Below are 24,060 nucleotides of genomic sequence, written 5' to 3' on the forward strand. Positions count from 1 at the left end.
GGTAGTGGGTTAACCCACTATACCACAGCACCAGCCCCCAAAACAAAAAACTCTTAAAACAGTACTTTTAACACAGTAAATACTCAATAAATGGTAGCTATTGCTATTGTTGTTAGTTTAATAGGTTCCTACTCAATGTATTAGATGTACTCCTTGTGTTTTGAAAAAAAAAATGCTTAAATATGTAAGCCACAGGATAAGTACTATATACTATTTAATTCAGTGGAATAAATATTAGCTATTATAAATGCATTATTATGTATATAAAAACCTAGTGCTCTGGAAGACTAAAATACAACATAATTCTAATACAGTACAGGAAAAAAACTATGTAAACTAAGGGGTGTGAGAATACAGGAGAAAAGAGAAGTTACATCTGACCAGGGTCAAACAGGATTTGAAGTTAGAAATATCATATTTTTACACAACATTATAAGTCTTCTGGTTTGTTACTTATTCATACTTTTAGTCAATGTTTGTTGTGTTCCAGATTGTATAGGGCAATATGTGAAAAATAGATTTAATTCATTGTTGTAAATAGTGGTATACATTATTCTACTATAGGCATTCTATAGATAAAGTACGTCAGCTTAATAAGGCGATGTGGGTAAATGGCTTCTTATTTTGATGAACAACATTAAGTATTAAATGATTGTCTGCCCTATAGCTCTGTAAAAGTATAAGAACAGTTTGGTAACAGCACATCTGCTTTTAGCTATTTCACTAAAATATTCGAATTCTTAAACCCTATTTTCCATAAGTAGTTTCATATGAGGTATAGCTTTGTTATCGTTTAACAAACTGAAAGATCTTCGACCAAACATTTATGGATGTGAACTTTGCCTTCTTACTCTAAAACTTTTCCTTATGTATGTGTTTTTATAATGGAGGGATTTTTAAGGCCTGCTTATGTATTTGAAAGGCACAGTTAGTGTGTGTCTTCAGTTGTGGTTGTTAGGAATGTGCGCACTGAGGAAGCTGTTTGGCATAGGAACTAAGACGCCACTTGGGACACCCATATCCCATATCAGAGTGCCTGGGTTCGAGTCCCAGCTCCTCCACTTCCAATCCTTCAGGTAATGACTCTAGCCCTTGGGACCCACATTTGAGTTTCTGGCTCCTGGCTTTGACCTGATCCAGCCCCAGCTGTTACGAGCATTTCGGGAAGTGAGTCAGTGGATGGAAGTTATCTCTTTGTGTGTTTTTCTGTTTCTCTGTCTTTCAAATACATTTTTAAATACATTTTTAAAAAAATGTGAGCTTCTGAGTCAGGCCAGCAGGCTGTCTTTGGAGTCCGGCTGTGACTGTGGTGCAGCTCCCTCCCAACGTCTGACGGGTATGGCGAAGTGACACCTGGAGTCCCGTCACGTGGCACTCAGTAAGTGCCGTCTGACTGGAGTGGTGGCACTGGCAGGAGGCCCTCGTCCCTTCAGTGCTAAGAGGTCTCATCCCACTCCAGTGGGAACCTGTTTATTGTTCTGTCTTCTCAGGTGTCAGAGGAGTTCTGTCCGCTGAGTCCTGGAGGAAGTGGGCTCCAGGCTGCCAGGCACCACCGGCACATGGCTGCTGTCCACAGTCAGGAGCCACTGCTCAGTGAGTTTCCTTTGGCACCTGCCAGCTGTTTCAGTTTTTCACAAAGTGCTTAATCTCTGTATTTTCAAGCCCAGGAGATTTCTAGAGAAGCAAACAGTTTTGAAACTAAGTTTTTCCCACTCAGAAATCTATGTACAGTAATCATACACTTTGATTTTAAAATGTGCAAGAGTACTTCAAAAATTTGATGGAAAATGGAATTAAAAGATAGATTTATTTTGGTGCAGAGATTTTGAGAACCATGTATACAAGGGGTCTTCACACAACACAGTTCCTGGAAAATTTGTATTAAGATGAAACTATGTGGCTCACTAGGCTAATCCTCTGCCTGCAGTGCCGGTACCCCGGGTTCTAGTCCCTGTTGGGGCACCGGTTGCTCCTCTTCCAGTCCAGGGAGACCAGGAGGAAGCACCTGGCTCCTGGCTTCAGATCAGCGCAGTGCGCTGGCCGTGGTGGCCATTTGGGGGATGAACCAACAGAAGGAAGACCTTTCTCTCTGTCTCTCTCTCTCTCTAACTCTGTCAAAAAAAAAAAAAAAAAGATGAAACTATGTGTGGATTTCAAAAGTTTTGCACCAAAATAAACTTACCAGGTTGGGCATTTGGCCTGCAGGTGAAGGTGCCCACATGCCACATGGGAGTGTCTGGGTTCATTCCCTGGCCCCTCTCCCAACTTCTCCTTCCTGCTGCTGCAGACCCTGGGAGGTGGCAGGTGATGGCTCAAGTAGTTGAGTTTCTGCCACCCAAATGGGAGACCATTTGGGAGGTGGGGGGGGGGGGAGGGAAGAGGGAGAGAGAGAGAAAGAGAGAGAGAGAGAAGAGTCTTCTATCCACGTGTTCACTCCCCAAATGGCCACAATGGCCAGAGCTAAGCTGAACTGAAGCCAGGACCCTGAAGCTTCATTAGGGTCTTCCACGAGGGTGCAGGGGCCCAAGTACTTGGACCATCTTCCACTGCTCTCCCAGGTCACAGCAGAGAGCTGGATTGGAAGTGGAGCATCTGAGTCTCAAACTGGCACCCATATGGGATACCAGCATTGTGGGAGACAGCTTTACCCTCTACACCACAGCACTCGCCCCACAAATATAGTTTTGTTAGGCTTTGAATATCTTTGGCATACTAATGGTTTAAAATGATACACTAGGGGCCAGCTCTGTGGCATAGCAGGTAAAGCCACCGCCTGCAGTGCCAGCGTAACATATGGGTGCTGGTTCGAGTCCCACTTCTGATCCTGCTGTCTGGTCATCTTTTCATTGGATTATTATTTATGGCCTTTGCCTGTATTCCCACTGCACTAAGGTTTTTTGTTGCTGTTGTTGTTAAACTCTTTATTTAGTAGAGCTTCAAGCCTTTGTCTGTAATGAAAATTAAGAATGTTATCTTCGCCGGCGCCGCAGCTCACTAGGCTAATCCTCCGCCTGCGGCGCCAGCACCCCAGGTTCTAGTCCCGGTTGGGGCGCCGGATTCTATCCTGGTTGCTCCTCTTCCAGTCCAGCTCTCTGCTGTGGCCTGGGAGTGCAGTGGAGGATGATCCAAGTGCTTGGGCCCTGCACCCGCATGGGAGACCAGGATAAGCACCTGGCTCCTGTCTTTGGATCAGCGCAGCGTGCCGGCTATGGCGGCCATTTGGTGGGTGAACCAATGGAAGGAAGACCTGTCTGTCTCTCTCTCTCACTGTCTAGCTCTGCCTGTCAAAAAAAAAAAAAAAAAGAATGTTATTTCAAAACCAGAGAGACGGGGAGAGGGAGAAGGGAAGCGGAGGGGAGGGGAAGAAAAAAGGGTAGGGAAGAGAATGGGGAAGGGGAATTATCATTATAAGAACTGTGTCTTTGAACTACATTGAGTCTTTTTGTATTAAGATGAAAATAATAAAAAAGTAAAAAAAGAATATAAACAATATGAACTCTATATTTTCCAGTATAAGAAAAATAAACTTATATTTAAATTCCATTTTCCATGAATTTTGGCAAGTCCCCCTGTTTGTTACTTAATGGATGTGTCATTAAGAATTCAATTTCCAGTTGAATTAGCTGTGGTGTTGCTAAATAGACACAACTAAAGGTACTTCTGTCTGGGAAAAATGTATATTTTCAAGAGTTACTAGTAATTTTTAAAGGATTCAATCACAAAATGTTTCAGATGCAGTCATTTACTTCAACAGTGTTTACACAAAGTGTCAGTCAGATAACTTGAAATGACAGCGCACACCTACCACAGCTGACATTGCTCTCCTGAAAGTGTATGTCCAAGAGAGTCGCAGGACTGGAAGGATCCTGGGTGTCAACTTCGTACATGGAACCGCACATTGATCATCTCAAATTCTGTTGTAATTAGAAAGCTACATAGAAGTTAATCTTTTTCTTTGATTTTTTTTTTTTTGACAGGCAGAGTGGACAGTGGGAGAGAGAGAGACAGAGAGAAAGAAAGGTCTTCCTTTTCCGTTGGTTCACCCTCCAATGGCCACTGCCACCGGCGCACTGAGGCTGGTGCACCGTGCTGATCTGAAGCCAGGAGCCAGGTGCTTCTCCTGGTCTCCCGTGCGGGTGCAGGGCCCAAGCACTTGGGCCATCCTCCACTGCCCTCCAGGGCCACAGCAGAGAGCTGGATTGGAAGAGGAGCAACCAGGACAGAATCTGGCGTCCCAACTGGGACTAGAACCTGGGGTGCTGGCGCCGCAGGCGGAGGATTAGCTTAGTGAGCCGCGCGCCGGCCTTTTTCTTTGATTCGAAAGTCAGAGACAGAGAGATCTGCCATCCTCTAGTTCACATCCTGAATGCCCACAGTAGCTAGGGCTAGGCTGGGCCAAAGCCAAGAACTCAGAACTCAATCCAAGTCTCCCACTGGAATGGCAGGCAGGGACTCAAACACATATTTCATTACCTGCTGCCTGGCAGGTGTACCTCTTAGCAGGAAGCTGGAATCAGGAACGGAGCTGGAACTTGAACCCAGACCCTCCAGTATGAGTGTCGGGTATTCCAAGTGGCATCTTACCCACTGTGCAAAGCACCTGCTCCCTAGTTCATCTTTATCTGCGTTTTAATCCTTGGAACGTTTCAGAGTCTCTTCCTGTTTTTGACCTCAATCTGGTTTCCATGCTTCCTCCTTATTTCATTCTTCAACCAGTAATCTGGTTATGCCTGTCACATAAGAAGGTTTTAAATGTAACTTTAAAATTTTAATAGAATTTTTTATGGGGCCTTTTAAAATGAAATTTCTCCTTCCAGACTACACACACACATAGCCACAAACAGCCTAAACCCTAGCTTCCTGCTGTCTAGGAATCAGTAGCCTTTATCAGTGTCATTTTCCATTAGAAAACTCCTATGCTAACTCACTTATGTGCATCAGATGAAACAAATGCAGTTTATCTGACAGCAGCTTGTTGTAAAAATTGATTACCCACCCAAACATCTGTCAGACTCCTGCAATGTAAGACATATACTTTGCCTTAAAAACTCCGTTGTTTTGGAGCTGGCATTGTGGCGTAGCAGGTAAAGCCGCCGTCTGCAGTGCTGGCATCCTGTATGGGTGCCAGTTCGAGTCCCGGCTTCTCCACTTCCGATCCAGCTTTCTGGCCTGGGAAGGCAGTAGAAGATGACCCAAACTCCTTGGGCCCCTGCATCCACGTGGGAGACCCCGAAGAAGTTCCTGGCTCCTGGCTTCAGATTGGCCCAGCCCCGGCCACTGCAGCCATCAAGGGAGTGAACCAGCGGATGGAGGACCTCTCCCTCTCTCTCTCTCTCTCTCTCTCTCTCTCTCTCTGCCTCTGCCTCTGCCTCTCAGTTACTCTGCCTTTCAAATAAATTAATAAATCTTTTTTTTAAAAAAAAAACTCTATTGTTTGAAACTCTAGCCTTACTTTGCTGTTTTTTATGACACTCATTGCTTAACCTCTAAATGTGTGGAACATGTGACTATTTATCACCTATCTTATGTCTTGTATTTTAATTCAATAGGTGATGGTGCCCAGTTGGACTTCGATTCTCTGTGTGACAATGATGACACAACTGTGGCTGCGTTCATGAATTACTTAGAAGCAGAAGGGGGCCTGGGGGGCTCCGGGGACTTCAGTGACATCCAGTGGACACTCTAGCATCTGGTTTTTACCCCCCAAAATGAGAAATGTTTCAAAGCATTTCATTTACAAAGCATTGTCTGTTCTTCAGTATTGTACTGATACCATTTTTATCTTTTATTAACGGGCTACTAACTTGATAGATTTGCATCTTATGCTCAGAAAGGTGTGGAGAATAGGATGTTTTCTTCCACAGAGGGCCATCACAATTTATCAAGACCTCCTTTACCTAGTGGAATGACCTAAAACCCACTAGTTGCCATATTTTTGCTGAAGTATTCCTAACCAAGATACTACATACATAGTTTTTTGGCTTCATTTGAATGTTTCTGGTGTGGTTTTTGAGTTGGGGGAATTTGTTGTCATTTTCCTTGTGTCTGAGATTCATTGATAATAGAGTTCTAGTAGTTGGTTTGTGTAGCTGGCAGCATCTCCCTTTGGCATTTCCTTGATTGAGGACAGGGCTTACACAGTTTAAGAAAGCAGCGAGGGCCGGTCCTGCAGCTTGCTTAGCTAATCCTCCGCCTACAGCGCCGGCACCCCAGGTTCTAGTCCCTGTCGGGGCGCCAGATTATGTCCCGGCTGCTGCTTCTCTTCCAGTCCAGCTCTCTGCTGTGGCCCAGGAAGGCAGTGGAGGATGTCCCAAGTCCTTGGCCCCTGCACCCGCATGGGAGACCAGGAGGAAGCACCTGGCTCCTGGCTTTGGATTGGCGCAATGCGCCGCCATAGCAGCCATTTGGGGGGTGAACCAAAGGAAGGAAGACCTTTCTCTCTTTCTCTCACTGTCTAACTCTGCCTGTCAAAAAAAAAAAAAAAAAAAAAAAAGCAGTGAGTACTGGGCGATTTAAAGGGAAAGTGCATTTTGGAGCCATTACCACCATGAATCCTCTATTCCATTTTTGCAGTTAGGCAACTGCAAAGCCAGTGTATTTATGCTCAGTGGAGCACTTTAAGATATTTTTAAGTGAGATAGTTTCTAGTACTTGGTGATGAAGCTTTGCATAAAGATTGACTTTTCACCACTCAAGGTTTTCATCACACACACAACAGGTTGTCAGTGTTGAAGACCTGCTTAGCCATTGTTTGGTCCTAGGGAACAAAGTGGGCCCAGGTGGGTTGGCTATCTTGTGTGGAGTCATACTTTGTATTCATGTCATTTTCCATGTTTAATGTGTGTATACCAGTTTCTAGCTGTCAGATTCGTGTCATTTTCCATGTTTAATGTATAAACCATTTTCTTTGTATGCACTTGCTGAAGCACTGGCCTCGCTGGTTACCTGATTAACTGACTGACCCAGGAACCCGTTGTGGCCATGTAGCTTGTTAGGCAGTTAAAATTGTTGTAACTAAAAGCAATGAAATATATAGTAACTACAATTTTTAAATCATGAGGCAATGAGAAATCATTTAAAAATTAATTTTCCTGTTATAATTAAAAATTACTTTAATTTTTTTTTATTTGAGAGTCAGAGAAGAGCTACTTTGCATTGGCTCACTCCCCAAATGCCCATAGTGACCAGGACTGGGCCAGGCTAAAGCTAGGGGCTGGTAATCTAATCCAGTTCTCCTACATGGGTGATAGGAACCAAGTTACTTGCATCATCGTCTGCTGCCTCCCAGGGTCTGCATTGGCAGGAAGCTGGAACCAGGAGCCAGAGCTGATGATTGAACTCCGGTCGTCTGATGTGGGGTGTGGGCATCCTGACCACTAGATTAAATGTGCATTCCTGGAGAGAGCATTTCCTAAAATAGCAATTAGTCCAGAGTTGGCTCATACCAAGTGTAAGAATTAAGACTATTTTAAATACTGTTTGTCTTCTTGGGGATCATGCTGTCATAATACCTTATGTTCTAATAGCTCTTGACAGTTTACCAAGTGTGTTCTCATAGATTTTCTTCTGTGCCTCAGAAATGAAAGAGGATGAAGAACTCATGGGATGCCCATAGGCTCCGGCGTGGAGTTCAGTCCTGTGGGGTTTTGGCTCGTTTTCCTCTGCAGGTGCTGTCCCTTCCGCTGGGTTCCTTCCGGAGTCCCTCATCAGACAACGTGTGATTTTACCCTCCACGTTATGTGTTTAGGCTGTGGCTGATAGGGCAGAACCTGCATCAGACGTGTTCGTGAGAAACACACCAACAGACAGTACCAAAGTGCACGCTTCCTCCAGCCGTGAGGTTTGCGTGACTGTGTGGGCGAGGCGGGGTTGGCACCTTGTCCTCTTGAGCTGACAGTGGCCAGGTGATGTTGGAGGGTCAGCACCATCTCTAGTCTGACCCTTGAGAATGTGAGAGCAGCTTTGGAACAAACCACAGAAACCCTCCAAGCAGGATGGGTCTAGCTGGCCGGCCTCTGGTGGGGCCAGTGTGCGGCGGGAGTGACTTGAGAGGCAGAGTTTCTAGAGGCCGGCATTTCTGCCTGGCACGGTTGCAGATTTTTCTCTGCAAGATGAAGGGTTAGTCCGTAGGCCATTGGGCAGGGGGCCCCTTGAGCGCTCTGTGCACAGTTTGATCCTTAATTAGCCCACTCTAGTATTTTCTGCGACCCAGAATCCCACCCATCGATGTGTTGTATGATGACTTCATTCTCCCTAGTGTTTTCTTCCACGTGCATTCTATTCACGCTGATTGCTATTAGGAGTAGCAGTATTTCCTTTACTTAGACTGTTTTACTTCTTTCTCTTACAAATTAATTTCTTTGAATTTTGTTGAGAACTAATACATACACATATTTCACAAAAGTATCATTAAAAAACCTTTCATTTTTTACAACAATTCCTGCTACCATAATAGAGCAGACTGGGAAGGCTGCCTAGAGTTGGAAACTCTGTCTCGAGTAGGAAACTTAGCTGGATGACCTCAGGCAGGCTGTTTAAACCCTGTGTGCCTCAGTTTCTTCATTTGCAAAAAGAGGTGTGTTCTCTGAGTCTTCCGCCTGCTCTGTTTCTATGATTCTGACCTGTGGGTTGTGCTTCAGGGTAGACCCTACGTCTGTGCTGCCTGGTGTGCTTGCTGTGGCCGCATGGAACTGAGCACTTGAAATGAGAGGTGTTGCAAATGTGCATTGCATATCCCATTTCAGACCCAGTCTTCCATAAGAATCTAAAGTCGCACATTAACAATTTTATATTGATTGCAGCATCATGATATTTTGGATATTTTGAAATAAATAAAACATTAGAATTTTACTTGTATCTTTTTACTTTTTTAATGCAGCTGCTAGAAACCTTAAAATTGCACATGTGCTCATATTTCTCATGGACAGTGTTGCTCTAGAATGTTTTATTAAGATTAAGAGGATATTACTGAAATAGACCATCATAAGGATAGTAGTTATCCATAAGGATAGTAGTTATCATAAGGATACCTCTAAATACTGTCTTTTTTTTTTTTTTTTTTTGACAGGCAGAGTGGACAGTGAGAGAGAGAGAGAAAGGTCTTCTTTTGCTGTTGGTTCACCCTCCAATGGCCGCCGCAGCCGGCACACCGCGCTGATCCAAAGCCAGGAGCCAGGTGCTTCTCCTGGTCTCCCGTGTGGGTGCAGGGCCCAAGAACTTGGGCCATCCTCCACTGCCTTCCCGGGCCACAGCAGAGAGCTGGCCTGGAAGAGGGACAACCAGGATGGAATCCAACGCCCCAACCGGAACTAGAACCCGGGGTGCCGGTGCTGCAGGCGGAGGATTAGCCTATTGAGCCGCGGCGCCGGCCTCTAAATACTGTCTTTGAAGAATAATTATTTCTTGATTCTTTGATTTGGGTGCAATCAAATAATTATGAGGCTGTATCCATGTACCAAATATAAAACCTTTCTGAAAACACTCAACTTAAAATGTGATGGTATGTTTTTTATTCCATGATGATGGCCTGAAATCACTTAAGCTTGAGCAGTGCATTGAGAGTTTATGGTTATCACTAACGTCAGAAATCCATTGAGAAACAAAGACAAGCAGGCAAGTAGAGAATAGAGACTGTTGGTAAATAATGGCATTAAAGGAAAGCCTAGACTTGTGATCGTAGGCTTTGAGGCTTCTCTGTGGAATCTGGGGCATGGGTTATGAATCAGCCAGTATCTGCTTGCAGACCGTGGTGTCTGGCCTTCAGATCCTGCACCTGAGGGGTACCTGCTACCCGAGTTTGAGAACTGGAGACTTGCATGTACAGTGTTATGGGTAGAGCAGTGCTGGCTTCTGCAATTACCTAGAAGTCACAAGGAAAAACTGCAAATTGGCCACTAGGTGCCGCTTTTCCTTTTTTAATAGTGCTTTGTTTTCATTCAAAGATTAATTTTTCTAGGTCCATGGTGCCTGTGAGAGGCCTCTGGGACTTTCACGCTTGGGAGAGTTCGGCGTCTCTGCTGTGGGTGTTTTATGAGAAAAGCTTTCCAGAGGAAGTCAAGGAGGACCCTGCTCACACAGAGAGCATTGGCTTGGGGAGCTTTCCAGACGTGGTGCAGGTCAGAGCTGAACTTGGGAAGCCTGTGCAGCCTAGCACATGCTTTCCGGTGTGTTTGAGCATGGGTCGTGTGTGTGTATCACCACTCCTGCCTTCCTAAGTTGAGGGATAGCTTTTACAGTTTTCAGCTCTTTGCCATTTCACTTGTTCTTATCTGTGTACTGGTATTTTTAAAAATGTTTTGGTAAATAATGAAGAGTGAAATTCAGTTATTTTTTATGATAATTACCGGTTTGTGGTTTTTCTAATTTAATAAACAAGCCCCTGGGAAGTATCCTTTACTACTTTCCGATATGGAAACATCAGTTAGGGAAGCAACCCCATGCTGTCCAGCCACGGGACAGAGGGGTTTGTTGAGCTGTGGTACTGTACACATTTTCCACTCTGCTCATCAGGGTGTGCTTGCTGCTGTAAGAATTGCAAGAGCTCGAGGTCTTAACCCAGTAAAACTTTTTTCTGCTCACATCCTGTCCCGATATCCTCGGCACTGCCTGTCCCTCTGACTCCTCTCTCTTGCCACCTCTCATCTCTGCTTTCCTTTGAGGTGGTCTTACCCCTGATGGGTCCTGTCCCCGTAGTGATGCTCAGAAGCTCCAAGCACATATCCCTAACTGGCAGTCTCAGGGGAAAGGCAGCTTGTCTGTTTTTTGGTAATGTACACCACTGTGACTGTTGAGTGGGCCTCTGCATCAGTTTGGCTCACGTTGACTGTTCCTGTGTCTAGCAGGCAGCAGTATGCAGACTGGCCAGGCTTTGGTCCTGTGCCCAACCCTGGATTGAGCCAGGTGAGCAGGCCCTGATGGAATGCCAAGAACAGCATGTTGGACTCTTTCCATCTTTACCATTGCCCACAGAAGAGCATGTTTGGTGGAAGCCACACAAGGCATGCATATGAAGCCTATTGCAGTAAGTAGTATGACTGCACAGATGAAGAGAGCCACTTACAGAGGCAGGACTGCAAGGACTGAGGGCCGACTGGAGCAAAAGGCGTGAGTAATGACTCGAGTTTCTGGCTTGGGTATATGGGTTGCAGTGTAACTCCAGAAAGTGAGACATTCTGAGAGAAACAGCCTCAGGGTAGAAGATGTATCTGTTTGGGACAAGTTGAGTTCATCTAAGAGATGTCTGGTAGACAGGTGGATTTGTGAGTTTGGAGGCTGGGCGAGAAATCTGAGTTGGGCTGTTTGAACCTCATCTTCTTCATTTGTGAAATAGACATAAGAATGCTTATTTTGGGGTGAGCACTTGGCAGTGGTTAAGACTCTGCGTGGGAGCCTGCATATCATGTTGGAGTGCCTGGGTTGGAGTCGCAGCTTTACTCTCCAGCTTCCTGGGAGGCAGCGGGTAATGGCTTAAGTACTCGTTCCCTGCCTCCCATATGGGAGACTCTGAGTGCGCTCCTGGCTTTGGCTTGGTTCAACCTGGCTGTTTTGGGCATTTGAGGAATTAACCAGTGTACAGAAGATTGATCCACTTACCTGTGTGTGTATGTGTGTGTGTGTGTGTGTGAAAGAGTGAAAAGAAATACCTTTCCAGGCTTTTAGGCTGTGTACCGTGTTTCACACATAGTCTGGTTCTTAGCAGTAGTGACAGTGCTCATTATAGCTCAGTTTATACGATCATAGTGTGACAGTGAACAGTGGGGAGTTAGTGTCACAAGAAGCTTCAAACTATGTATCTGACAAAAATAAAAGTAGTGTCAGAGTATCTTAAATCTTCCAAACACTTAACTCAAATGTCAGAGTAGGAATTTCGGGGACCAGCATTGAGGCACAGAAGGTTAAGCTGTTGCATGCGATAAAAGCAACCATATGGGCAGCAGTTCAGTTCCTGGGTGCTCCACTTCTGATCTTACTAATGAACCTGGGAAAGCAGCAGAAGATGGCCCAAGTGCTTGGGCCTCCTGCCACCCAGGTGGGCAACCCCCAGATGGAGTTCCAGGCTCCAGACTTCAGCCTGGCCCAGCCCCGGCCTTGTGGCCATTTGGCGAGTGAATAGAAATTGCTACCCCATGCAAAACTTGATTACTTGAGAACCCAAGTGAGAGCGGATGTTGGGAAAGGTGCATGTGACCAGCAGAGAGGCAGGCGGTTGGCTGCTGAGAGACATCTGAAAGGCATCTTTAGAGAAGGTCTGAACGTTTCCTAATAAACAACTCCATTTGTTTCTGTGTAGATGCTCATCTTGGGCTGTGCTCTCAGAGGCAATGGAAAAGGCAAGGGCGCCTTGGTCCTGGACACAGCGGTTTCATGGGAAGACAGGAAAGCAGCAACCACAGGACCTGCTGCTTGCTGATTTCAGTGTACCAGGGTGCTTCCAAACATTCACGGGTAAGTGCAGTTACAAGTTGTTTATTTTGGTGCAGAACAATCTTGATATCCATGCATAGGTTGTTGTCATAATATGCATTTTCCATGAACTTTTTGAAGATCCCCCATGTGCATGGGTTTCAAACATTTTCAAACAAAAATAAACTTACCTGTTAAGTCCATTTTCTGTGAACTTTTTGAAGAGACGGAGCACCATCTGCTGTTTGACTCCTCAGATGCCCACGGTGGCCAGGACAGGACTGGGCCAAAGCCAGGAGCCAGGAACTCAATCCAGGCTTCCCATGAGGATGTCAGGAATCCAAATCCTTGAGCTGTCAGTGTTACCTTCCAGGGTCTGCATTTTCAGGAAGCTGGAATCAGGAGACAGAGCCGGGACTTAAACGCAGGCACTGCGGTTTGGAACGTGGACATCTTAACCAGCTTCTCAGACACAAGGCCAAGCACCTGCCCCACATGTCATCCCTTTTAACTTTGGCCACCTTCTGTGCTGAATGCCCAGCTGCTGTTGTGAGTACTGGACACTGTGGAGAACTCTGTCCATATGACAATTGCGTGTTGAGTCACTGAAGACTTGTCTCAGATTCTTGTCCAGTTGTGTTGCCGGCTTGGATTTACACTTTCACAGGCAGTCCTAGCTCTTGGCTGACTGTCAGACTGTTGCATTTTACCTTCAAGGTAAGTACATTGAATAATTTTATATTTTGAAATGTGAAGCCTAAATTCTGTAAATGTCGAGCTTGATAGAACTCTTGAAGATCTAAGACTCGGTTGACTGAGCTTCTCCTCTCCCGGCACTGATATTGAGACCAAGAGCACACAGTTATCTGACCGTTCAGTTAACTGGGAGCCCAGAGTGTGCTAGTCACATAACAAAGACCAAGAAAAAGTCACTAGTACTGCCTGAAAGGTTAATTATATGAAAGAAAAGATCACAGATAAAATATAAAAATTCATAAATAGGAATAAAAGAACACATCTATGTCTTTGTAATAACATATTAGAGGCATATTTCATTTTTATATATTTGCTTGTCACGTGCAAGCCGGAGACAACCAGAGAGCTCTCATCCACTGGTTCATTTCTCAAATGGCTGCAGCAGCTAAGTCTGGACTAGGCTGAACCTGGGAGCTAGGAACTTAATCCATGTCTCCCACATGGGTGGCAGGATCCCAACACCTGCTACCACCCAGGATCTGCGTTAGAAGGAAGCTGGAACCAGGAACTGGAGTCTGGACTTGAACTCAGGTAATCTGATAGGGACTGTGGGCATCTTAACTGGTGTCATAACCATTAGGCCAAAGACTCATCCCCGTATTTCACTAATTAGTTTTTTTTATTATTATAAAAGAATTTTAATTGTTGAATATTTAAAAGTACATAAAGATGCTAGTAAGAAAATGTAAATCACCTGTAATGTCACTGCCTAGTGAAAAATTCAGTCAACATTTGAGCATTCTCTTTTTCTAGTTTTTTATAGTCTAATGATTTTTAAAAGTTACAGTTGTGTGGTATTCTTGTATTTTGCATGTGAAGGTAATACATATGTATTGGTTAGAAGTTAGCTTGTGTTTGTAATGAAGTCAGCATATGAAAGGGGTACCTGCTCCCCGTGTTCACTGGCACACTGTTCACAGCAGGTAAGATGTAGATGGAGTCAACATCTGAATCTGAAGGGATCAAGAAATTGTGGGTGTGCAGTGCACACGGAATAGGATTCAGTCCTGTCAGGTGCAACGTCGTGGATGAACTGGAGTCTGTGAAAGGAAATCAGCCTGGTGCAGAAACACACGTGTCGCACGGTCTCCCTCAGGTGTGGAGTCCAGAGTGATTCTTCTCTGAGAAGGAGAACGTAACGGGGTCACCAGAGGCTAGGGAGGGGAGGCGGGGGTGGGGATGAGAAGAGCTTGGTCAGCGGAAACGAAGTTCTGGTTTTTTTTTTTTTTTTTGAAGATGTATTTATTTTAAAGGAAAAGTGACAGAGGGAGAGGGAAAGGATGAGGGATGCCCACTGGTTCACTCCCCAAATGACTACAACAGCCACGTCTGGACCAGGCTAAATCGAGGAGCCAGGCACTCCATCCAGGTCTCTTCCATGTGAGTGCAGAGGCCCAAGTGCTTGGGTCTTTTGGTGCCTTCCCAGGTGTGTGAGCAGGGAGCTGGATGGCAAGCAGAGCAGCTGAGACTTGAACGGGTGCTCCAGTGTAGGATGCCATCATCACAAGCAGTGACGGAAGCACTGCACCACAGCACTAGCCCTCGGAACAAAGTTACCGTTAGATACAAGGAACCAGTGCCGGTGCCCTGTTACACGGTAGAGTAACTCTAGTTAGCAGTAGCGCACTGTATGCAGTCAGACATCACTTAACACCAGGCAGACACTTGTTAGGGCGTTTCATTGTGGGGCAGACAGCACCGAGTGCCTGGCACAATCTGAGAAGCGTAGGCCCGTCACTTCTGTGGCCCCTTGATGAAATCAAGAGACTCGGTCAACATGAGATGCGTTGGGCTGCTGCCATGGAGCATGCACACTGCACACAGTAGCTTTGCTTTCCATAGTAAGGAGAAGGAGTGCGCTCTAAAATAACCGTAAATGGGGCCGACCTTGTGGCGTAGCAAGTAAAGCCACTGTCTGCAGTGCCGGCATCCCATGTGGGTGCCAGTTTAACTCCTGGCTGTTCCACTTCCGATCTAGCGTCCTGCTAATGGCCTGAGAAAGCAGCAGAAGCTGGCCCAAGTGTTTGGGCAAATGCTACCCACAAGAGAGACCTAGATGAAGCTCCTGGCTCCTGGTTTCAGCCTGGCCCAGCCCTGGCTGTTGTGTCCATTTGGGGAATGAACCAGTGGAGGGAAGATTCCTCTCTCTCTCTCTCTCTCTGTCTCCCTCTCTCTCTCTCACTCATTTTTCCTCTCTCTCTGTAACTCTTCCTTTCAAATAAGAAAACATATCTTCTAAAAATATTAAAAAATAAAACCATGCTGGCTAGCACCTTGGCTCTATAGGCTAATCCTCTGCCTGTGGCGCCAGCACCCCGGGTTCTAGTCCTGGTCGGGGCACCAGATTCTGTCCCAGTTGCTCTTCTTCCAGTCCAGCTCTCTGCTGTGGCCTGGGAGTGCAGTGGAGGATGGCCCAAATCCTTGGGCCCTGCACCTGTATGGGAGACCAGGAGAAGCACCTGGCTCCTGGCTTTGGATCAGCGCGGTGCACCGGCCGCAGCACGCCAGCTGCAGCAGCCATTGGGGGGTGAACCAACGGAAAAAGGAAGACCTTTCTCTCTGTCTCTCTCTCACTGTCCACTCTGCCTGTCAAAAAAATAAAATAAACCATGCTAAAAAGTAGAGGGTAGTAAATACTTATACTTAGTAGCAGCAGTTTATTGTCAAGTATTATGTGCTCCATGTAATTGTATATTCTATATCTTTATAGGATGGTGGTGCAGTAGTTTTGTTTATGCCAGCATTGCCACATACACGTGCATAATTGATGCGTTGTAATGGGCATCACTAGGTGATGGGAAGCTTTCAGCTTGGTTACAGCTTTAGGGGACATCCTTGTGTATGAGGTCTCCTTGACCAGGATATCAAAATACCTAGAAAATGTTGAATGTCCTTACTGCAAAGATATGCTGAACCATTGAAATTAGCTACAAATACCGGAGTTTGACATTGATCTTTCCATTATGTGATAGGGTACCACTGTTTCTTCTCTTTTTTGGATTTTATTTTCTGAAAAGTCTTAGAAATACAAAATATTTTCATGTTTATTTATAAAATATAAAAATAATAGGGGGGTAGTGGTTTCTTGTGACTTCAGCATTCCCTTTTAAAGTATTTACCCGCCTACCTATAGATCACTTAAATCAGTGCATTACATACACTATGTTAAAGCTGAAAGCTTTCCAGAATAGTTTCCATGTGTTTAACATTCTTTTAAGCTAATGCTATATATAGAGATCTCATTCCAGTATGTTTATATTGAAGCAGTCTGCCCAGTGCTACAAACTGTATCCTCTTGAATTGTTGCAATTATAAGGATACAAATGAAATCTAGCCTTTATTAAAGTCCTAACTATGGCTGGCACAGCTCCTAATCCTTTTGCCTGTGTTAATTTAAGGCTTGGAACAAGCTGGAGGGTAAATGCTGGTGGTGATGAGGACACTGAGGCCCAGAGTTGGGTGGCTTGACCAGGTTACCCAGCTCCTAAGTGTGGAGTCAGAATGCAGACTGGAGCAGCCCAGGATGCTCTTGCCCACACATCTCTATTAACCGCAGTTCTCTAGTCTGCTGTGGTGCGTTCAGGTCCTTATACCTTTCACACCATCCCTCCAAACCAGTGCACAGCAACTTCTTTTTAAATTATAAAAAAAAAAATCAAATTTCTTATCTTAACCGTTAAGTGTACAGTTGGTAATGTTAACCAAATTCACATGGTCAGTCATGCAACCAGTCTGTAGAACTCTGTGTCTCACAAAACTCAGACTATACCCATAAAAAACAATCCCCCATCTCCCCAGCCACAATCACTGTTCTAGCAGTTTCCGTGAGTTTGACTATTTTGAATACCAAATAATTCCAGTCATTAGAAGTATTTGTCTTTTTGTGACTGGCTTATTTCATTTAGCATACTACCTTCAAGTTTCATCCACAGGAGTATTTCCTTCTTTTTTGAGGCTATATAATATTCCATAGTATGTGTAGACCACATTTTCTTAATGCATCCAAGCATTGATGTACGCTGTTATAAATAACACTGTGAGGAATGTATGTGTGCAAATATCTACTCAAGACCTTCTGTTTAGTTCCTTTGGGTATAAGTCCAGAAATGAGATTGTACGTGATCATATGGTAACTCCATTTTCAAGGTGTTTTTTTTGTTTGTTTGTTTGTTTTTTGAGCTCTCTGCTCTTTTCCATAGTGGTTGCACCATTTTTATTCCTAACCAACATCACATAAAGATTCCACTATCTCCACATCTTTGCCAGTTCTTGTTATGGTCTGTTGTTTGGATAGTGACAATCCAGATGGCTTCAGGTGATATTTCATTGTGATCTTGCTTCATCTTTGTCTGATCATCAGTAATGACAGCCTCTTTCCACATGCCCATTGGCCACTTGTGTGTCTTCTTTGCACAGATATCTATTCAAGTCCTTAATTGAGTCATTTGGGTTTTTTTGTAGAATAGTAGGAGTTTTGAAAGTATGTTCTAGGTTTTAACGCCTTACCACATACGTGATTTGCAAATACTTTCTCACTTCCTATATGTTGCCCTTTCACTCTATTGATTGTTTCCTGTGATATACAGAAACTTCTGTGCAGTTTGGTGTCTCAGTTTTTCCCTTGTTGCTGGTACTTCTGGTGTTTGTTTCTGTCTCCACAGCTGAGGCATGTGTCCTATTTATATGAAGGAAAAGCATCAGAAACTCTTAAATAACGTAATGAAAGCCTTAGGAAATTCCTCGAAGTGCGTGGTATGAAAATAGTATTGACAGGCCGGCACGGCTCACTAGGCTAATCCTCCGCCTGTGGCGCCGGCACCCCAGGTTCTAGTCCCGGTCGGGGCGCCGGATTCTGTCCCAGTTGCCCCTCTTCCAGGCCAGCTCTCTGCTGTGGCCCGGGAGTGCAGAGGAAAGTGCTTGGGCCCTGCACCCGCATGGGAGACCAGGATAAGCACCTGGCTCCTGGCTTAGGATTGGCACGGTGCGCTGGTCATAGCGCGCCAGCCGCAGTGGCCATTGAGGGGTGAACCAACGGAAAAAGGAAGACCTTTCTCCTTCTCTCTCTCACTGTCCACTCTGCCTGCCCCCCCCCAAAAAAAAAAGAAGAAGAAAGAAAGAAAATAATATTGACATATCTTCACTGAGTTCAGCATAGTGTGTAGGAGAGACTAATTCACATACCTGTATGGGAAGAAATTGGAAAAGGAAAAAAAAAAAAAAAAAACCACCTCTCCCCCTAGATATGTGGAGGATCAATAGCAAGGACACAGCATTTATGCCACCAGTTGTCCCATACCGTGGTAGACGTGGCTGAAGAAATGCCACAATTCTTCAGAACCCAGATGGCCTTCTAAACCCTTCCCAACATCAGAGGGCTCCAGGCACCCATTCACAATCAGCTGAGGTGACGTAACTGATAAACTCTCTCTTCCTGTCCTCAGAAATACTTTCAAAATCATGTGAATTAAAGCAGGATCCCCCTAATTATGCTGCATTGCAAGGGCTTATTAGTTCTCTCATTAGTTAATCAATCATTTCCTAGTTGATTTGGTTTCATTGTTCCTATTAAAATGCTATGAAATTAGTTTTGTAGAGATAGCATTATTGAAGCAAGCCTCTGATATTTCCCATGGAATTCTCATTTATAACCCTGCTGTCAAGTCTCTGGGAAATGTTAACTTTAGATAAATTAGTTCATTGTCTAAATACTTTAATCAGCTCTCATCAACTTTAGGTTATTCTACATCTTATCCAGCTTGTGGAATGTAGTGTCCACGAAATGTTTAATTTTTAAAGGTTAAAAAGCAATAATATTTGAGGACAAAACAATATTGTTTACTTAACTCAGAATGAAAATTTCCAAAACAGGAAGAGAAAAGAAATTCCAAAGTACTACCTAATGTTTAGTGATTATTTTAGACCAAGATGAGTAAAAAATTGAAGTTAAGCTACAAATGAAGTATGGTCATTATTAATAGAATATCTGCCTGGTATTTTTTAAGTGATTTATTTTATTTATTTGAAAGGCAGCATTAGAGAGAGAGGAAAAAAAAAAGAGATGGAGAGACAGAAAGAGAGAATATTCCGTCTACTTGTTTACTCTCCAAATGCTACAGTGACTGGGGCTGGGCCAGGCCAAAGCCAGGAGCTTTTTCTTTTCTTTTCTTTTCTTTTTTTTTTTAAAGATTTATTTATTTATTTGAAATTCAGTGTTACACAGAGAGATAAGGAGAGGCAGAGAGAGAGAGAGGTCTTCCATCTGCTGGTCCACTCTCCAAATGGCCACAATGGCTGGAGCTGTGCCAATCTGAAGCCAGAAGCCAGGAGCTTCTTCTAGGTTTCCCATGTGAGTGCAGGGGCCCAGGGACTTGGGCCATCTTCTCCTGCTTTCCGAGGCCATAGCAGAGGGCTGGATTGGAAGAGGGGCAGCTGGGACTCAAACCAGCACCCATGTGGGATGCTGGCACTGCAGGCGGCAGCTTTACTCACTACACCACAGCGCCAGCCCCGCCAGGGGCTTTTTCTAAGTCTCCCACATTGGTGCAGGGACCCAAACACCTGGGCCATTTTCTGCTGCTTCTCCCAGGTGCATTGGCAGGGCACTGGATCTGAAGTAGAGCAGCCGGAACATGAACTTGAGCCTATATGGGATGCTGGAGTCGCAGGCAGGAATTTTACGCACTGTGCCACAGCATCGGCCCCTTCCTGGTATTTTTTAAATATTTATTTATTTATTTATTTGAAAACAGAGTGACAGAGAGGAGAGACATAGAAAAACAGAGGGGGGGGGGAGGGAGGGAAAGGGGAAAGAGAGAAAGAGAAAGAGAGAGAGAGAGAGGTCCTCCATTCACTGGTTCACTTCCTAAATGCGCATAACAGCCAGGGCAAAGCCAGGAGACCAGAGCTCTGTTCAGATCTCTCACATGGATGGAAGGAACTCCACAACATGGACGTCATCTGCGCCCCCTCCCCACCCCCTGCAGCGGGGATTAGCAGAGAGCTGCATCAGAAGCACAAAGTAGGCGGATCTCAGACTAGTGATGTGTGATGTGATAGCCCAAGGAGAAGCTTGGCCTGCTGTGCCACAGTGCCCACCCCGTCTGCCTGGTATTCCATACAAGTGAGAAATCATGGATCTGAAGCCAACTACATAGTCCTTTAGTTCTAGATTTTTATGTGTTTAATAATTACAGTTTTGGTGGACATTTCTTATTGGTCCTTTTAAAGAAATAATAGAAAAGAAATTAAATCATTAAAATCACACCAGCAGTTACTTTTACCATGCAAGTTTGCAGAATATCTTAGAGCTTAATGTCTTCATCTCTCAGATGTGTGTGTTCACAGGAATATCCGTTCAAAGAACTAAATCTAGCCTTTTTCTTACAGAATAGCATACCGTGTCATGCTGAAAGGTAAACAGCCAATTTCTTAAACATAACCTAATACCAAAACAAAAGTCATCAAAATTAAATGTGAAGGCATGTTGTGGTGCATCAGGTAAAGCCACCGCTTGGGATACCTGCATCCCATAACACAGTGCCAGGGTTTGAGTTCCACCTCTGATTCTGATGCAACAGAGAGGCAGAGGAGGTGGTTCAGGTATCTGGGCCCCTGTTACAAATGTGAGAGGTCCCAACAGAGTTCTTGGCTCCTGTTTTCAGCCTGGCCCACCACTGGTGGTTGAGGGCATCTGTGGAGTAAACCAGCAGCTGGAAGATCTCTCTCTCCCCCTCTCTATCACTCTACATTTCAAAGAAATACATTTTTTAGAAGATTTATTTATTTGAAAGAGCTACACAGAGAGAGAAGGAGAGGCAGAGAGAGAGAGAGAGAGAGAGAGAGAGAGAGGTGTCTTCTATTTGCTGGTTCACTCCCCAGTTGGCCACAACGGCTGGAGCTGAACTGATCTGAAGCAAGAAGCCAGGAGCTTCTTCCAGGTCTCCCACGTGGGTGCAGGGGCTCAAGGACTTGGGCCATCTTCTGCCTTTCCAGGCCATAGCAGAGAGCTGGATCGGAAGTGGAGCAGCCAGGACTTGAACCGGCACCCATATGGGATGCCAGCATTGCAGGCAGCAGCTTTACCTGCTACGCTACAGCACCAACCTCAGAAATAAATCTTTTTAAAAAATTAAATGTCAAAATCTGCAGCAGTCTCAATATGGAACAATATCACACCAACAATATCAGCCAATTCTTGGGCCCCACCCCCAGGCCCCTTGGATCAGAAACTCTGGGTATAGGGGCCAGAAATCTTTTGTGTTGGGCCCTGCAGGTGATTCTGGATGCTGGGATTTGAGAGCCTTTGCTTGCTGCAGTTCATGTCATACACAGTTGGTCCGTCTTTCCCAGGCTCATTGAGGCCTCTCAGTCTTCGCGACCTTGGTAATTACAGAGTTTCTCCACGTATGAGGAACAGATTACAGAGCCACTCTGCTAAATATAACATCTAATGAGCAATCCAACAGTGACCCTCTCTGTGTAGCAAAACAGAGTACAGAAGTTGTCTGTGTATTTTTAGAACACAAAATTTGCCAACATCTTGAGGAAAACAAAAAACAACTTTAAAAAGATGCATTCTCTTTTATCACTAGACTTAGATGGTTGGGCTATAAATAACAAGAGAAAGAAAAACATAACAGGATAAGATGATCCCTACCAAGTTTGCCAATGTTATCTGTAGCAGTTGAAAGAGAAAGTAGAGCAGCCATTCCCTAGGATGGAAAACACTCTAAATGTATAGAGAGAGGGAGAGCTGATGCTTGCACATCAGGTACCGGGCATATTTGCTCCAGGGGCTGCAGGGATGTCCCGGTGTAGGTGCTGGCCTGCTCCGAGGTGACACCTGGCACCGGGCTATCTCCAGCCACGGCCACCTCCTCCCAGGTGTTCCTGCAGTCCCCCCGCCCAGTCATGTCCTCCTTCACCTTCGCTCTCAGAGCAGCATGAAGCCACTGAGAAACCTGTTTCCCTAGCCAGCCAGGCACGTTTAAAAACTCCTGGGTCGTTTCCATCCTGGGGGGACTCATCACACTTCTCCCATCATGATGGTGTTCCCTGGGACATGGTTTCTCTCCCTTGGCTCTCTTGACATTGGGGCTGGGCAGTTCTCTGTTGTGGGGCCAGTTCTCTACCCTGCAGGAGGTGCAGGTGCACCCCTGGTCTCCCCACAAGATGCTAGTAGCTGGCTCCCACTGTGACAGCAGGAAGTGTCCACGTAGGTGGCCAGTTGTCATCTGGGGAGAGGAGATGTACATACACTGTTTACCCTGAAACCCAGAAGCATTGCTCCAGAGATTCTCTTCTCTCTGTGTTAAAGGGGACAGGAAAAAAAAAATCCTTCAAAACCATCTTTCCTCTGATTGTGTCATTTTTCCTTATTTGTTACCTGCCATACACACACACACACGTAGTCTCTCCTTCCTTCCCTCCTTCTAAGCTTTTATTTCACTCACTCTGTGCCTGTGTTCTCAACTCCCTGACACCATTATCCTCTAGTCTCATTTATTCCAGAAATCCCAGCTCTGAATCAATTCAGCTCTCTGACAGTCTCGCTGCTACCCAACAGGTACCAAATACTGCTGGGGAAAATCCTAGGTCTGGTGGATTCCTTGCCCCCATGAGCCTCTGGGAGGCAGCACGAGGCTCTTCTCCCTCTCTTGCCAGCATGTCTTCTGTCCGGTCTGTCACAGAGTTTGTCACACAGCAGGAATTTACCTGTCTTGGTTCTGAAGCTGAGGCATCCAGGACCAAGGTGCTCACAGATTTGGTGTGTGAGAAGTGCTCTGCTTCTTAGATTATAATTGGCTGTCTTCTTGTCGTGTCCTCACATGGCATAAAAGGGGGTAGGGGAGCTCCCTTGGGTGCTTTTGTCTGGGACACTAATCCCTTTCATGAGGGCTCCATCCCGATGACCACCACCTGAGGCTGCACCTCTGGATGCCATCAGAATTCCATCACGTCCGGGGTTAGGATTTCAGTTTGAATGGGAGGGGGGCACAGACATTCAGACTGTAACATCCACCTTGGGTGGAGGACTCACAGGGTGTGTTGGACAGGTATCCGAATAATGACAGGAACAAAAGCCTGCTTGCCTGGCTTGGCTTAATTTGGCCTGTTTTGCCACAGTATTAACATTGTACTTGGAAGGATGGAAGTGTGGGGCAAAGGGCTCATCCAGAGACCTCTCCGGAGTGACCAACCCAACAGAGCCACAGCTGCCCCGCCAGAATGGAGCCAGAACTGTCCTTTCTCTAGCCGTGACCACGAGAGGTTTACTCAGTATGGATTTAGCAAGAGAAGAGCGAGGAAATAAAAGAGGAAGAGAAAGCAGTAGAGGGATAGGCCAGGGAAGCCATGAGCTACTGGACGTCTCCTTCAGGTTTCTCCTGGCAGTGTGTAAGAGGCAGGAGGAGCAAGCCTGGGACAGCTTTGCTGGTCTGTTACTAACCCCGTGTGTGTATTCCAGTGAGTTTGCTGGGAGGAAGCTTCTAAGACTGTGCCTCTCCAGCAGTGGGTTGCATCCAGGCTTCCAGGGGCACAAGACAAAGGCTGCACACATTTTTGAGCCCCTCCTCTGCTTTCAGCTGTGTCCCACCTCCCCATATCCTTCACCAAAAAGACCTTGCACACCCCAGCACCAAGTAGAGCCAGAACCCTCTTCTGTGAAGTGATCAGGACCACACACTGAGTAACTGACACCACTTACTAAAACAGGGAGTCACCACCAAAATGATACATGTATAGGTGAAACATGTCCTGTGGCCTTGCATTGGCGAATCTTCTGAGCCGGGCCAAGGCTTCTTTGAGTGGGTCTTTGAGTTGGAGCTGTGCAGCTCATGACCAGGTTCATTCTTTGGGAGGTCTGAGTTGGATGTCTCTGGGTGAAGCCATGTGAACACGCAT

The 24,060-nt window shown here is 45.4% G+C and overlaps 2 protein-coding genes across 18 annotated transcripts in view; both read left to right on the top strand.

The window, feature by feature from the left end:
• The window catches only part of BMAL2 (basic helix-loop-helix ARNT like 2), a 68,764-nt gene extending 59,575 nt beyond the window's left edge, over positions 1-9,189 (top strand). For 6 of the 13 annotated variants that reach the window (XM_062194990.1, XM_062194997.1, XM_062194999.1 and 3 more), the window contains exons 14-15: positions 1,491-1,593; positions 5,550-9,188. In XM_062194990.1, the coding sequence (XP_062050974.1) occupies positions 1,491-1,593; positions 5,550-5,686 (240 nt within the window). In that variant the 3' untranslated portion in view covers positions 5,687-9,188. Of the gene's footprint in view, positions 1-1,260; positions 1,379-1,490; positions 1,594-5,549 lie in introns of those variants that run through there. The other 7 variants (XM_062194994.1, XM_062195000.1, XR_009866249.1 and 4 more) reach the window with 6 other exon arrangements.
• A 9-nt stretch (positions 9,190-9,198) lies between these two features.
• SMCO2 (single-pass membrane protein with coiled-coil domains 2) overlaps positions 9,199-24,060 on the top strand; it is a 62,083-nt gene continuing 47,221 nt past the window's right edge. For 2 of the 5 annotated variants that reach the window (XM_062195003.1, XM_062195007.1), the window contains exons 1-2: positions 9,199-11,103; positions 12,290-12,444. The gene's annotated coding sequence lies outside the window, so the exon portion shown is untranslated. The remainder of the gene's footprint in view (positions 11,104-12,289; positions 12,445-24,060) is intronic. The other 3 variants (XM_062195005.1, XM_062195004.1, XM_062195008.1) reach the window with 3 other exon arrangements.

The sequence above is a fragment of the Lepus europaeus genome, chromosome 6 (genome assembly GCF_033115175.1).
Source record: "Lepus europaeus isolate LE1 chromosome 6, mLepTim1.pri, whole genome shotgun sequence".
NCBI classification, from domain to species: Eukaryota; Metazoa; Chordata; class Mammalia; order Lagomorpha; family Leporidae; genus Lepus; species Lepus europaeus.